The sequence below is a fragment of the Aricia agestis genome, chromosome 20 (genome assembly GCF_905147365.1).
Source record: "Aricia agestis chromosome 20, ilAriAges1.1, whole genome shotgun sequence".
In the NCBI taxonomy this organism is placed as follows: domain Eukaryota; kingdom Metazoa; phylum Arthropoda; class Insecta; order Lepidoptera; family Lycaenidae; genus Aricia; species Aricia agestis.
This window is the reverse complement of record NC_056425.1, coordinates 9,351,919-9,368,268: the sequence shown is the minus strand read 5'-3', so window position 1 is coordinate 9,368,268 and position 16,350 is coordinate 9,351,919. Positions and strand designations below refer to the sequence as shown.

The 16,350-nt window shown below is 38.0% G+C and overlaps 1 protein-coding gene across 2 annotated transcripts; it reads right to left on the bottom strand.

Moving 5' to 3' along the window:
- Positions 1–16: 16 nt before the first annotated feature.
- On the bottom strand, positions 17–16,064 carry LOC121737294 (UDP-glucose 4-epimerase-like). 2 transcript variants are annotated; one of them, XM_042128927.1, is made up of 8 exons: positions 15,989–16,064; positions 8,274–8,519; positions 7,413–7,526; positions 6,295–6,471; positions 2,514–2,694; positions 1,963–2,051; positions 846–1,038; positions 17–137 (listed from the first exon to the last, which is right to left on the bottom strand). In XM_042128927.1, the coding sequence occupies exons 1-8, from the start codon at positions 16,004–16,006 to the stop codon at positions 46–48; spliced, it is 1,110 nt and encodes a 369-aa protein (XP_041984861.1). In that variant the 5' UTR covers positions 16,007–16,064; the 3' UTR covers positions 17–45. The 2 variants fall into 2 exon arrangements, with proteins under 2 accessions (XP_041984861.1, XP_041984862.1); XM_042128928.1 differs by having other exon boundaries at positions 15,981–16,041.
- Between the last annotated feature and the right edge of the window lie 286 nt (positions 16,065–16,350).

Sequence of the window (16,350 nt, the reverse complement as noted above, 5' to 3'; positions counted from 1 at the left end):
AAAAATCAAATTTATAAAAAGTACTTATATTAATAAATATTTAAATTAACTTTTTCCATTAACAGCTATGAATGTTGTTTTCTGCTTTTTCGCATATCCGTCTGGGTTCATTGTCTGCCATCTCCAAAAGTCGGTACCTGAAAGTGGAAATCAAAAGTAATTTACACCTCTGCAACAAGAAATTACTGTGAAATGACTTAACATTAAGTATATTTATGTGCGAAGAAAAAAGACATGTGACGTAGGAGAGCCATGCTTCGGCACGAATGGGCCGGCTGGACCGGAGAAATACCACGGGCTCACAGAAAACCGGCGTGAGCGCCGGTTTTCTGTGTTGTGTTTCGCCGAGTGAGTGAGTTTACCGGAGGCCCAATCCCCTATCCTTTTCCCTTCCCTATCCTCCCCTATTTCCTTCCTACCCTCCCCTATTCCCTTCCCTATCCTCCCCCATTACCCTATTCCCTCTTAAAAGGCCGGCAACGCACCTGCAGCTCTTCTGATGCTGCGAGTGTCCATGGGCGACGGAAGTTGCTTTCCATCACGTGACCCGTTTGCTCGTTTGCCCCCCTATTTCATAAAAAAATATGTAGTATTCGGAGTCAATGTATGAATTTCTAAGTCTTTCACGACGTGACTGACTGGTAATTTTGCATGAAGTAGAATTAGCTGCATTAATATATTTTGTTTACAACAACAATTTGCAACATTCACAATATCGTACAGTAAGAATTTAGTTCCATTTTTCGCCACTAGGTGCTGTCGCAGTCTGAAAGGGAGTAACGAATATTAATTAATCGACACAATATCCCTAACAAAAGATCAGCATAGTAATTGAATATACTTACACATCTCTTCAATAGTGTGTTGAGCGGTCCACCCTAGCTCCTCCTTCGCCAGTGTTGCATCAGCCCACATAGCCGTGATATCCCCAAGTCTCCTCTCCACGTATTTTATGGGAATGTTGGTGTTGGTGACCCTTTGGAATACGTCTACTAGCTCCTTTACTGACACTCCTCGGCCCGTTCCTAAGTTGTATACCTGAAAAAAAATGGCTTTGGTTAGTTTAATAATAATAATAGCTCCCACACCGATTTCGGTGACGGTGGCCGGTTTCATTGAAACCAGGCCAGCTACGCAGGAGTACTTTTATAGTGCCCAAGTGTGTGCGTAGTACACAAGAGCACTCTCTATTCCTTTACTCTCATAACCCAGTGGGACGGAAGACCGACACGACCGGCGAGAGATCAGGCGCAGGACCGACTTTTTACAAGCCCATCCGACGCATGGATCATCTTACTTGTCAGACAATCAGGTGATCAGCCTGCATTGTCCTAACCAAACTTGGAAATAACATGTTTCCAACGCGGGAATCGAACCCACGATCTCCGAGTCAAGAGCCGCGCTCTGTACCATAAGACCACGGAGGCGTCTAGTGTTGGTTACTTTAGTGTACTAGTAACGAGCCCAATGCCTTTGCAAACAAAAAACACATGACCAGTATAGATATCTTGTTTGCAAGGGTCATGGGTTTAGCCAGGATTCTATAGATTTAGAAAATACTAGACTTCGAAAATAACAAAATATGAGCGAGCGAACTGGGATTGAATGCCTCCCCTAGCTCACCCGCAACTCTCTCCGCTCCACGTTTAGGTATGAAACTCGTGAGCATTATGGCCGATTAACACGGGTGACTAAAGCCGCACGATTTACGCCTCACGGCGAAAATCGACCGTCGAAATGGCTACGCCGCATGCGGCTAAAGTCGCATGCCCCAAAGTCGTGCGGCCAATGGCCGCATGCGGCTGGTGACTAAAATCGACCGTGCAAACGCTCAGTCGCAAGCGATCGCTTGCTGCGAATACTACTTTCGACTGGTGACTTGCCGGGTGACTAAAATCGACCCGTTAGTCGCTCTATATAGGAAAGTGGCTTGAAAATGATTTCTAAGTGCATCATTATTACCTTTAGTCTACCGTGTGCGTCGCTCAACACTTTCAGTGCAGCGACGTGACCGCTCGCTAGGTCCATTACGTGAATGTAGTCTCTTATACCTGAACAAATAACAATTAAAATAACATTACGTCTTAAATCTTAATACACCACTATGGAATTTCCTTCCATCAAAAGTAAAAGTCGTTTTATAATATTTGCATTCCCTTAATTTGTTTAAGTAATTGTTTTAATAAGCAATATTAAAAAAAAATAAAGACATGTATTCTCGTAAACATAAATGCTGATTTACATCGATGCAGGTTCACCACCATCACTGAATTCGTCTATATATAATTGAATACTTGTCTTTTTCATACGCGTATTAATATGAAGCTATCTCATTTCAATATGAGACGGAAGCGCGATAGCGATAGTTTCGCATGTAAATGAAAGAGACAAGCGATATGTCAATGACCGAATTTCTGCCATGTTTCAAGTTCAACATCCAATATCCAGTGTCCACTGTGACTATGTAAATCAGTAATAGAAGTCAAAAAAACATTACGTATCGTAACTCGTACCTGTGCCATCGGGTGTGTTATAATCGTTTCCGAATATGGTCAGCACGGGTTTCTTGCCGAGCGCGACCTGGGACATATACGGCATGAGGTTGCTGAACTCCTTGGTGGGGTCTTCGCCGATCAGGCCCGAGGGATGAGCACCCACTGGGTTGAAGTATCGCAAGGAGATGATGTTCCATTTCTGAAAATATGAAAGATTGCTTAGGGACTTTGCTCCATAAAGGAAAATAATACATTGCTTTGCTCTATCAGGGAAATTCATAGGAAGATGGCGGATATGATTTAATCTGGTTATGTTAACTTTTGGATTTGCACATATTATCTGCGAGAAATAGTGATAAGGTGTTCAGCAAAATGCTATATATATATATATATATATATATATATATATATATATATATATATATATATATATATATATATATATATATATACAGGGTGTAACAAAAACTAGTGATAATACTTTAGGGTGTGTACGTGTTCCTTGTAGAGAGTTCACTGTGAAAGTAGCAGCGCTGAAAGACCAAAAATTTTTTTCACTTTTGTATGGGGAAACTCGTGACGCTCGGACCCTTGCCCATACAAAAGTGAAAAAATTTTTTGGTCTTTCAGCGCTGCTACTTTCACAGTGAACTCTCTACAAGGAACACGTACACACCCTAAAGTATTATCACTTGTTTTTGTTACACCCTGTATATATATATTATATATATATATATATATATATATATATATATATATATATATATATATATATATATATATATATATATATATATATATATATATACAAATACAAATATTTATTGGCCAAAAAACAAAAATTAACATAATATGCGATAATGGATCCCCACACTAGGCGATGCCTGTCCTGTGGGGACGAGACGAAGTTACGATAATTACATAATTTTATGTTTTTAAAATAATTACTAATATAATTACACTAAATTAAAAGTTATATTATTGATGTTATTAGTGTGAGTGTGTGTATGCGCGAGTGCGTGTGCGTGTGTTGTGTGTGTGTATGTGTGTGCGTGGGTATGTGCGCGTGTGCGTGCGTGTGTGAGCGTGATTGTGTGTGTGTGTGTGTGTGTGTGTGTGTGTGTGTGTGTGTGTGTGTGTGTGTGTGTGTGTGTGTGTGTGTGTGTGTGTTTATGTGAGCATGACTTTATTCGGTAATTTTGATCATATTTTCAGCTTCCTCATAAGAAATTCCAAGATTTTGAGCGAACGAAGTTTTGACAGCGACTGCGGGAACTCTAAAAGACCGTTGTTTCATTAGTGTTATGTAATGGGAGGAGCTAAGGATATGCTTGTGCATAGCCATTCCTGCTCTTAGTATGTAGAGTTTCCTAACACTTAATACACGAAATTCTTGATACAGAGCAGAGGTGGGATATCTTCTCCTCTTGTTCAGAGCAACTTTAAGTAAAGCACGCTGAGCTCTTTCGGCAGCGATAAGGGTGGTAGACGCTGCACCTCCCCACACTGGTATGCAGTAGTTTATGATAGACTGACAGAGTGCTAGGTATATGGTTCTTAGTAAGTGAGGGTCCGCTGCGTTGCGTAGATTTCTCAGAACTGGTATTAGTTTTCGAATACGGGAGGTTAGTAGGCAAATATGTTCCCTAAAGGACAGCTTCTCATCTAAAATTATGCCAAGATATTTCAAGTTTGGTACTCTTTGAATTTGGGGACAGTTACAGGACTCTCGCTCATTGGTAGAACAGCTATGTATACTCAAATAAAGTAAAGGTTTGCAATTTGATGCAGCTGTTTTATGAAAAAACACAAATTTTGTTTTCGAGGTATTTATTGTTAACAAATTGGTTATAAGCCAATTTGAGACAAGCGCTAATCCTTCTTCAGCAATTCGACGGACATCACTTACAGTTTTAGCGTGGAAAATGAGAGCAGTATCATCCGCGTAGCAGTAGATGTCTGCAGAGGCTAAGGGTAAGGAGGCAATTTCGTTTATGTAGAGTAAGAAAAGTGATGGGCCTAATATGCTGCCCTGAGGGACACCGTAAGTAATTGGTTTAGCATCACTTAAGTCATTACCTAGTTTAACTCGTTGAAGTCTGTCTGATAAATAGCTGGTAAACCATTTTAAGGCAATACCCCTAACGCCACAAGATTCTAGTTTTCCCAAGAGTATGGGTATTGAAACTGTGTCGAATGCCTTAGCCAGATCAAGAAATACACCAACACAGCACCGACCCTCGTCGAGGTGGGAAACGACTTTATTTACGAGAGAAGAAACAGCGTCTTCCGTGGATTTTTCCCTTTGAAATCCAAACTGTTGGCTGTTAATTATCTGATTTGAGTCTAGAAATGAAATTAATCTCCGGTGTATGATCCGTTCAAGAAGTTTGGACAGTGTACTTAAAAGAGAAATTGGTCGGTAGTTACTGGGGTCATCCCTAGGTCCGCTTTTGTGGATAGGAGTGACAACGGCGGTTTTCCAAGATTTGGGAAAAACTCCAGTTTCTATGCTCTCATTAATAATTAATGTGATTGGTGGAGCTATGATGTCCACTAAACTTTTTAATACTCTGTTATTTATGCCGTCAAGTCCATGGGAGCTAGAGTTATTTAGATTTCGGATTAAGCTCTTAACCTCAATTTGGTTTGTCGGTGAGATAAAGAACGAGTTAGTCGTTGCAAATATTCTATTTTGTGGTATAGCTGATGTTCTGCTTGTTTTTGTAGATATAGAGTGTGCAAGTGTCTGACCTATTGAAGCAAAATAAGCGTTGCATTCATTTAGGGATTCTCTTACAGAATTTTTAATTTTTGTTAATTCAGGTTGAGACCGGGAAAAGTCGTTTGAGCAGCGGTGAGAAATTTTGTTGATGGAATTCCAAAGTTTTCTAGGGCAATCTTTATATATATATATATATGACTGACTGATTGACATAGTGATCTATCAACGCACAGCCCAAACCACTGGACGGATCGGGCTGAAATTTGGCATGCAGGTAGATGTTATGACGTAGGCATCCGCTAAGAAAGGATTTTGATCAATTTCAACTCCAAGGGGTTAAAATAGGGGATGAAAGTTTGTATATAATAATCCTTAACGCGAGCGAAGCCGCGGGCAAAAGCTCGTTATACATAATAGAATTAACACCCAATCCGAAAATGAGAGTATTGCGTGCGTTTTTCGCGGCTTTCAGCGAGAATGTGAAGCATCCATGACGTGTCTTACGAATAGGAAATAAAAAATGTGCGACGGCCTTGATCTTCTTCAATAACGTGTAGAACTGGTTTTCTAATCGGTCACGTCGGTTGAGTATGGCTCGACTTTCTACAGGCCGTTCAGAAATAATTTACCCCTGACAGTACCTTTATGTCGACCACTTATAGATGACAGTTAATCGGCTGCAGCAGCTGAGACCTTTGGCAAGTGTCGAGGGATTTAGCGATTGAACTAGCCAGTTTAGATTGGATAAAAGAAATGGACGTAGTGATTTTGTAAAATATCACAAAATAAAATTATTGCTATACCACAAAATAAAATTATTGCAAACGAATTATTTGATAGAACTTCTGCTGACAACTGCAGTAAACGTTGCAAACGAAAATTGAGTCCTTATTCGGAAGGCCCATAATACTCTAAAGTTTAAGGTGCACGGAAAAGGTCCCAAAGTATTCAATTTGGCTCTTTTTATGCGACTTTTTATTTGGTCTGAGACTTTACTTGCCATCTCAATAGCTTCGCACCGACACAAAATCTCACATCAAATACTTTTAACTCCTGACTTCCCCTCGTCCTTACCTCATCAGCAGCGCTCAGATCCTTCAGCATTTCCTCTATGAAGTACTTCGTTCTGCCGTACACATTGGTGATGCTGCCAGTAGGGTGGGCTTCTGTGATGGGGAGTTTCTCTGGTTCGCCGTACACCGTACACGATGACGAGAACACCATTTGGTAGCAGTTATGGGAGCGCATTACCTGAAAAAAGGGATTGATGGAATTGACAGTGTGAAAGTTTAGCAACAAATAGGCCTAAGGTCACCTCAGATCAAAGAGCCATGGAAGATGGCAGTGAAGGTTCAAAAAGCTGCTAAAGTTTGAAACAGTGAGAGATGTTTGAACAGCAATTCGCAAGATACCATAACACAAGGGGGATTTTCTAACATCTGATAGGAAGTAATAGCAAATGATATCAGCTCGTGGAATATTATGTGCAATAACGTATTCGTGATCTTCGATAGGTAAGTCTTATTCATCCAAAGGCTCGTCAGGTATTCGGTTAGCTGTTAGACGTAAGTAGCCTCTTAGCATTAAAAATATTAGACTAGCAGGTATGGGCGTAGCCAGGATTCTAGATGTATAGTAGGATATCGAGATATCGTAGGGGAGGGGGCCATAGCGCCATAGGGGGGGGGGGCAAATTAAGATAATCCTAAATTTCGAATTCGTGATTTTTAACATATTATGAGTATCTCACAATAGTATTGAATGTGAGCGAACTGGGTTTGAATGCCTTCCCTCTCATCCCACAATCCCCGCTCCACGTACCTCGCTACGCCCATGCTAGCAGGATGATCCTCAATGAGGCTCAATGTCAAGATCACCTTTATGATTGTCTATAAATTGATTGCTAATTAATAAGCCAATTAACATTTGACGAGCTCTATAAGGTCGGTCGTTCCATTTTTTCATGGTTCATTATGCAGGTAATTAAATATTTGCATACTTGTCGATAGCTTAATTGAATTGATGTGGGTATTTTAAACTTCCTTGATTTTGAGAAAAAACAGAAGCTTGGTCTTGTTTAAATTTCAAACTTGGCTATCTAAGTATGGCTTAAAAATTCTTCCTGATTTTAGAAAATTGGAATTTACACACAAAGTTTCTTTATCGTCTATTCAACGAAGAACTCCACTTACCTCTAATAAATTGAGCATGCCCAGTAGGTTATTTTGGTAGTAAAGTAATGGTTGTTGCATGGACTCCCCAACGGCCTTCAATGCGGCGAAATGTATAACGCAGTCCACATCGTGCTGGAAATCGAAAATAAAGAAATTATTTTATGATAAAAATAATATTTTTACGTTTTTAGAGTTTTAAATTGTAGGAATGATGGAAGAGCCCACTCCAAGTTTAGAGTTACTATTATAAGCATTATAGATTACGTCGAAATACTGTGGATTAAAGTAATTATGTGTTGTACTGTCAGAGAAGTTGATTCATAGGCAGATGGCGGACCTACCTAGTTTGGTCGGGTTATGTCAAAACCAGCCGACACTTTGCTACTTACATTGAATTGACATAATCCGACCAAATGAGTAATGACGTAGATCCGTCAACTGCCTTTTTTTTTTTTTATGAAATAAGGGGGCAAACGAGCAAACGGGTCACCTGATGGAAAGCAACTTCCGTCGCCCATGGACACTCGCAGCATCAGAAGAGCTGCATGTGCGTTGCCGGCCTTTTAAGAGGGAATAGGGTAATAGGGGATGGTAGGGAAGGGAAGGGAATAGGGGAGGGTAGGAATGGGAATAGGGTAGGGGATTGGGCCTCCGGTAAACTCACTCACTCGGCGAAACACAGCGCAAGCGCTGTTTCACGCCGGTTTTCTGTGAGAACGTGGTATTTATCCGGTCGAGCCGGCCCATTCGTGCCGAAGCATGGCTCTCCCACGTATAGAATCAATTTCCTCGATGGTACTTAGATAAGAATATAAAATCCCACCGCTGCCACCAAAAAGTAACTACCACAATATTTTATATAACAATATCAATCTTTACCTTATCAAATATGTCGTTGATCTGTGGTTTGTCGAGTAAGTCAGCTTTGTAGAATGCGATCTTCTTGCCGGTGATCTGTTCCGCTCGTCGCAGCGCTGGGGATCCTTCGTCGTCGCAGACCGCGTTGGCGAAGTTATCTATCGCTATGACGTCATATCCCGCGTTCAGGAGGTCTACCACACAGTGGCTTCCGATGTACCCCGCGCCTCCAGTTACCAGCACTGACTTGAACTTCGGCATTTTAATCTGTGAACAAATAACTGCTGTTGTAAGAAATCCCCTTTAAATTGACCAATCAAAGATCGTCCTCTGTTTATACTCGTACGTATTAAACTGTTCGATAGACTACGAGTATAATACAGGGTGTAATAAGACCACTTCCGATAACTTTGGGGTATGATTATACTACATTTTCTGATTACGAATATGTATTTTTTTTTAATTTTTTTTTTTATTTTTTTAATTTTTTATTCTTTATTTTTTTATAATTAAAACCCTTTAAACATGATAATAAACCACATAAAAAAATATTTTAAAATATTTTTTTAAATTTTATTATTTTTACCCCAATAAGCATTTGCAAGCGCGCGGTCAACGTTCTCGTGTTCCGAGTACATACCCGAGTATAGTTGCAAAACTTCTGAAAAATTCCGAATAATTCCGGAATACTTCTGGGAAAGTTTCTTTAAATTTGAATTATTCAAAATGAATTTAATAAAAAAAAATATGAATTTTTATTTATGCTGAAAAATCGTATTTTGCATCAATCATCGATCGCCGCCGCGCATAGAGCGTCGCCCGCCGGCCGCTATCACCGCTTCGCACGCGCCGACTGCCACGGCGAAATATTCGACGGAAACATTCGATTGCGGGGTACGAATCTTTCCGCGGGGTGAGGGAAAACTTCTCCGGGGAGCATCTCCCTTCCGCACCGCCGTCGCCCGCTCGTACGGGCGAGCGAGTCGTGTGAGCGGGCGACGGCGGCGCGGAAGGGAGATGCTCCCCGGAGAAGTTTTCCCTCACCCCGCGGAAAGATTCGTACCCCGCATTCGAATGTTTCCGTCGAATATTTCGCCGGAATAATTCAATGGAAATATACGTGTTTGTTTGTGGTTTGTGGTGGTTGAGTGAATTATATTTTGTTCAGTGGCACATTTAAAATATAAATTGTTTATCTATACCTACTTCTAGGTTTAATATTATAAATGCGAAAGTGCGTCTGTTTGCCTGTCTGTCTGTTACCTCTTCACGCTCGAACCGCTGAACCGATTTGGCTGAAAATTGACATGGAAATACTTTGAGTTCCGTGAAAGGACATAGAATAGTTTTTATCCCGGATAAATGTACGGTTCCGGCGCGATAAACGAATTTTGGCGCAACGGAGTTGCGGGCGTCATCTAGTTTTATCATAAATTAGTAATGGCCAATGGGATTGATTAATCTATACTTACCTACTTATTACCACCTTATTACTTACTTATATCCATACACAAAATTTTTTTTACGTCCGTGTATCCATACTAATTTATCCTATTGTAAGTAGGTAAATCAGAATAAAAACCATAAACAATAAACGAACTTATATGATTAGGTATTATCAAAGAAAAGTAACAAGCCGTTACCAGCCGCTATTTATCGCTAGTAATGATAATAAGCCAAAAAAGCCGTTTCTCGCCGCTTGGCTAATAATGTTAGTAACCGGCATCACATATTCTTAGATACACAACTAAAGATAAATAGTTTACAACTTCCAAGCGCAATTTTCCTCGTTATTTTTGACAGTTGAAATATTCCCAAAGTTTCGGAATATTTCGGAATACTTCCGAAGTATTCGACGGGAATAATTCGGAATCTTTCCCGCCAGCATCTATATACCCGAGAACGTTGACCGCGTTAATCAGCTGTTAGCTCCGCCCTACGCACGCTAAGTCGAAAGGTCGTATGCGACGAATGACGATACACTACGAGTTACGACTTACGACAGAACACACAGAAACCCTAATGTATGTCTTTTCAATTTCAAAGCCATGAAGGTCACCATGACGTGGAACTTAGAACTCTGACCTCTGACCTCTCATCTAAGCTACTTGCAGTGTTAAGAGTTTAATGGTAGCTCATGTAGAAAACTGTAAGTAACTGTCTGTGCATGTGTAACAACTTACGACAGTATGGCAAACTTCTAAGATTATTAGACTAGTTAAAAAGTTCATCGTAAGTAACGAAACCTATGCGGATGAACTGTTTATCCGCAATCGTTACTTATCAATCGAAATAACAGATGATACACGAAAAAACCTCATACATAAAACTGGCAATTAACTTACGTGAAAAATGTTGAGTTCAAGTGTTCTTACTTCTTTATGCATTTTGAAAATAGTCCTTAACACCAAGCAATAAGACCAGTCACTACCAAGAACGTCAAAAAAACTTCTCGTTAACGAAATGTATCACACCACAAAGTATTTTATTACAACTGAAATAATAATCAATTATTAACACTTTACACAATACTACCACGTTTTGATACTTGAAGTAATTGTTAAAAAATCAAACTTATCTCCTAACAACTCTAACAACCTATTACCTCAATGCTCAAATGGCTACTAAATTAAAAAATCTATTTTAATTTTTGAAATAATGTTCGTCGTGTATCGACTTTCGGAAGTAGTCAAAGGACACCGACCGGCGGCTTGCTTTGATCGCGGCGCCGACAAAGCGCGCCGCTGTGCAGGTGCCCGACGCACGTGTCGCTAATCCATTTCAAGGACAATCTAAGTGTTGTACCCTATAAATTCAATACTATGTAGTCGATATTTAAATTACCATTAAATAATAAAAATTATAACTATTATTTAGTAGATCTCATCTCATTTTTTTAAATTCGATACCTACATTACCGTGATAAAGTGATTGTTATACCGTGGTACGCGTTATGCGCGTCTAAAATACTTTAATACCTAATTAATTAAATAACTTTTAATTATTGTCGCTTTTCTTAATATTGAGTAGGTATTTGTTTATTTTTAGTTTGACAGTAATCAATACGTACTCGTATGTAAAACAATTAATACGATTTATCGATAAAAAAATTATCGATTACTCAAAATATTCACATTGCACAGGGATACATCCCTATTATTTTACAAAGTTTTTTCTTCAATTTTGTTCAGTCGGCTGTCTAACACGCGCCGTGCTGGTGTAGGTACTGTGACGTTTTTGTTTAAGTTTTGTAATTTTACGTTTAGATGTTGTCATATTATTGCTTGTTTTGTGTATTGTTAACTATTTTTTTTTATGTTTGTAATTAATAACGGGCCGTGACAAGATACGTCCGATGAATGTGCGATGCTTTAAGGAACAGGTGAACATCGTCGTCGATAGACGATAGTGCGGTTTAAACAGTGGAATAAAAAGTGTTTAAAGAATTGGAATGTCTCCTGTAATTACTTTTGTTAAGTGTTGAATAACTCTGCAATCTACATCGAGTTAGATGGATCATGGAGCACAGTTCGAACTGCATTTCATAAAAGCAGACAGCTGATCACAGGTCAGTGAACATGTTATCACGTATGTTTTCCATTGATAGGTATTGATAGGTGCAGTAGGTAACTGTGTATGTATTTTTACAGATGTGTAAATCGTATGATGATCGGATGTGAATTATGATTTCTTTTCCTTTTTGGCCGGAAGTAAAAACTGAGTATTTTTGAGTAAAAACCTGAGAAACGGTAATTAATAAATTGTAACATTTTGTTAAATCGTGTAAACTATTGTAATTTATCATTACAATATTGGTGGTTTATTCACTAGGTACCTACGGGCTAGGGTATAGGGCACACCACGATCAGCTGTTTTGTCTTAACTCATGACTAGCGCAGAGCCGCGCGCGCGGTAATCGGCGCGGGCGGCGCGGGGGGGCCGGCTCGGCCCGGGGTTTCATTCATCGGCGGCGGGCGATATTATCGCGCATTAACTGCACGCATTATACATTGCGTGTTGAAAATTTTGACTATTTTAAAAACTGGCGATTACATGAAAATTTCTTGCACCAATGGATATATCTCATGCCCTATAATAACCCCACGAAGTTATCGGAAGCGGTCTTTTGACACCCTGTATAATTTCTGGTCTGCGACGCGGCAATGTAATACTTTCAGACGGTATGCACTACCAGGATCTTATAAAACAAAGAAGCGAATACTTGGAACCGCTTATGTGGTGAGCAAGAAAACAATGTGCAATAAAATTCTAAGCAGGAGTTTGCGTGACCGTGACTGCGGCTTTTTAGTCACGTCTACGACATGGAAGAGGAAACGTTTAAAATCTGCCTTCGTATTTTAGGCGCATCTTGGTGCGTTTGTTTTGACCGCAGATATAGATCAAGATAGATACCGCATGTCGCTCCATTTGTATGAAAACGAGCGTGCCACTTTTTTAAAGCTACTGTGACGTACCGATGATAAGAAAAGTGCCCATTATCTAGGCCAACGTTTCTATTTGAATTTCTACAGCTCAATACGGCACTTTTAGGCATTTTTAAAATTCCGATTGACGTCTTTCGAAAGACGAGCATTGCTCGTCGTTTGGGAGCGCGATATGGCACGCGCGGAAGTACATACACATGCTGTATCTATCATGATCTATGTCTGTGGTTTTGACAATGCCGTTTGTAGCTTTGCAAAACCATAAAATTGACCTCCAATTATTTTTAAAGGTGACTTGGTTATGGAAGTGAGGGAGACCATTCTGCTGTTAGCTCGTAAACTAAGACCTGATATAAAGTTTTCGACAAATCGATGTACTGACTAATGACGTAATTACTAAACTATTACTATGTAAGTGTTGGACCTAATTAACCATTAGGCTAAAATGTTAAACAAGACTATATGCAGCCACTTAATTTTTTTTATAAAAAGGTTTTCCCTTAAAACATTAAAGCGGACATTCAGCGAATGATATCACCTGACTTCCTCTGCTCATTAATAACAAATGTTTCTCAAGAACAAGGAAAAAGAATCTCACGACTGCACGCGATCATGGCCCATCTGCACGACCACAGGAAGTTTATAAATATTTTTTTTAATTAATTTTTGGCATTGCAGTTAGCAACATGATTTATGAGCAATATGATTTATGCGTTAGGTATGCCGTATGCGTATTTTTTTGGCTATTGATTAATTAATTAATCGAAACGAAATCCATTAGAACACTCAGTTTGTCACCACTATGTTTTCGTTTAGTACTTTCCACTGGTTTAACTTTTATGACGTGTTTTTACAAAAACTTTTGATGAATGATGTCTTTTAAAATTATACAAGTGATTAATTTAGATTTTTATATTTCAAATTATTATAATTTATTTTCGTTTATTACTAATTCCCGTACTGCATAATGCATTTAAAAAGCCCAATTTCACCTTCGACTGTAAAACATCGGTTGGCGGTTAACGTATGACCTCTCATAATATTAATCAGTCTTTTCCATTTCTATTTTCTAATGTTACCTATTGACTATAATTTAATAAATGATAATAAGACGTGATATAAGTAAGTTCTTAGGTAAGATTCTTGATGAGTGATGACTGATGACTAATGACGGTTGACATTTTACCTTGCAATATATAGCCGCAAAGAAATAAATTACTTTCCTACATGTAAATGTGTCGGTTTTACAAGGGAACGACAAAATTTGGGTGGTTGTTCTATTATTTCAGCAAAATATTCGTTTCCCGAGTCACGTGATTTATAATCACGAAAATAAATCGCATAAAAAATGCATAAAAAAACAGAGCTGGGTAGCTCTGTTTTACTACTAACTGTAACTTTAACGGAGTTAACCGGTAAGTTTTCGTCTTCTAATAAATACATACTTTTGACTTGATAACTAATACTGATAAGGATTGAAATCAATTCTCAAACCTGCCGCCTAAACATTAAAGCGTACTTTTTATCTATAAGTGGCAAAAGTGGAATCTTAAGATAGTGTGAGGTGCCACTTAAATTGAGTTGAACAACGTAGTTTATTTTTATAAGCAATATTTAAAAATATTACATAATTTACTCCGGCAAAAATTGCATACCTAGGTACTAGTTACTACCCTACTTCATAAATACATACTATTCTCAAATTGCCGAATTTTGTCCGTAACGGTCATTGACCCCCTCACCCTGTCAAAAAACTTGTCATATTTCCTTCCATATTTCATTGTTTTCTTTACAAACCGCGATTGGCAATAAAGTGACAGATGTTTCCGTCTAGTTAGTAATTACTTAATTAGAGACAATGTAGTTCAGCTTTGAATTTTATGCGTGAGAAATACGCTTTCCCTAATAATTACTTGTGAAATGTTTAGTTATTCAAAAGAAATCAAAATTTCAAAGTGGTTGCTTTGAAATATAAAGGTGTTAACATAAACGTAGTAACCACAAAACAACCTAGAGAAGGTTTTATTATGAAACTAACCTTGGTTAATTTTTAGCGATGTTAAGTTAGAAGGTAATTTGTCATTTTGACTTTAAATCTGTGCCCTTTAGTTGTGTTTAACTTAATGGTGTTGTGATGATTTAAAATTTACAACATGAGATAATTATTTTATTTTCTGGTATTTTCTAACTTCAAATGCATGTATAGTGTATACAGTATATATGGACAAACAGATTATAGTGTAGCAAAATAATTCAAACTTAAAATATCATATTATTAAAATTTACAAAATATGGTTTGTCACCTGAAGAGTAAAAGACTCGCTAGGTGACAAACCAATCATTTTAGTCTAATTTTGATATTTATTATAAAAAATAAACTTATTTCTATACTTAGTTAAATAAATTAGAGACTTTATTTTAACATTAAGGTTCTGTATATTCTTTGTAGATCTTTAGAACTAAAAATGTCAGAGTTTCGTCTTTCGCCAGAAATTGGATATTGTATTAGGCTTAAAAATTTCACATAAGTAGGTACTTACTTATTTTCTAATTTTGCTAAGCATTTGTTGTGTATGTTCGAAGTTAACAATCAGGTTTTATGAGTGACCAAGCAGCAACAGGGATATAAACATAGGTAATTACTGGAATACTGAGGAGCGAGGATCTAAGGTCACTCACCCTGGTATTAGCAACGTTACTTACCAGTTTTGCCGCTTTGGTCTTCAAAAGATTAAAAATAAAAATCCCGTTTCGTTACGAAGGTATTTTATTTTTTATTTCTTTTACTTAGCCAACAAACAATAACATTATTTTTATTGTTAGCTATGCACAAATTAAATTAATTTAGGATCCTTATTATATTTTTTACAACATTTGATTCGTCTTATAACTTATTATAAATATTTCTTGTCAGGCTTCATGATTCCTAAGCTGTTCATTGAAAGGGATTTCTTAGAAATCTTCCACATAAAAGATTATATAGCACATAACAATATATTGTTATATGCTATATAATCTTTTATGTGAATAGGTAATAATCATGAATAGGTTGTAACCTATCATCTAAATTCTAAGACTAAGTTTATCTTCAAATCCTTTTTAGTTCAAGCAATAACCATAACTCACAGCCATCTATGGCACAATAAAAATAAATTAAAAAGAACAAGTCTGATGGAAATTCAAATTTAGAAAAAAAGTTACGTAAACTTAGGTTTAGGTTTAAAACTTAATGGTTGCAGTATTTAAATTAAGAATTTCTACACAAAATAAATTTCACGTGTACCTACTCACCCGGTGGCTAATTCCCATACACGGCACAACACACGTCTAGCGCGGACGGATGCGCGCGCGCAATGCGCATCTGACAAGTTCAGCCTTCGCGACGTGTCATCCGGTCGTCGTACACATTGCAATCGGAAAAAACTATCACACCGATGCGAGCGGATATTTCAATTAATATCTTATCATTATCACGAAAATCAGTGTCCAAGCAATTAGAGATTAGTGATTTCACAATATCTAAGGCCTCTAAGGGTAACGCACGCGCTTTTTCCTATGCGATTACGAAAGGAATGTGCCGTTATGATATCATTAACTAATTGCGTGATTTTTGTTATTTTGATATATTTTAATCTCCAATAATAATCACAACC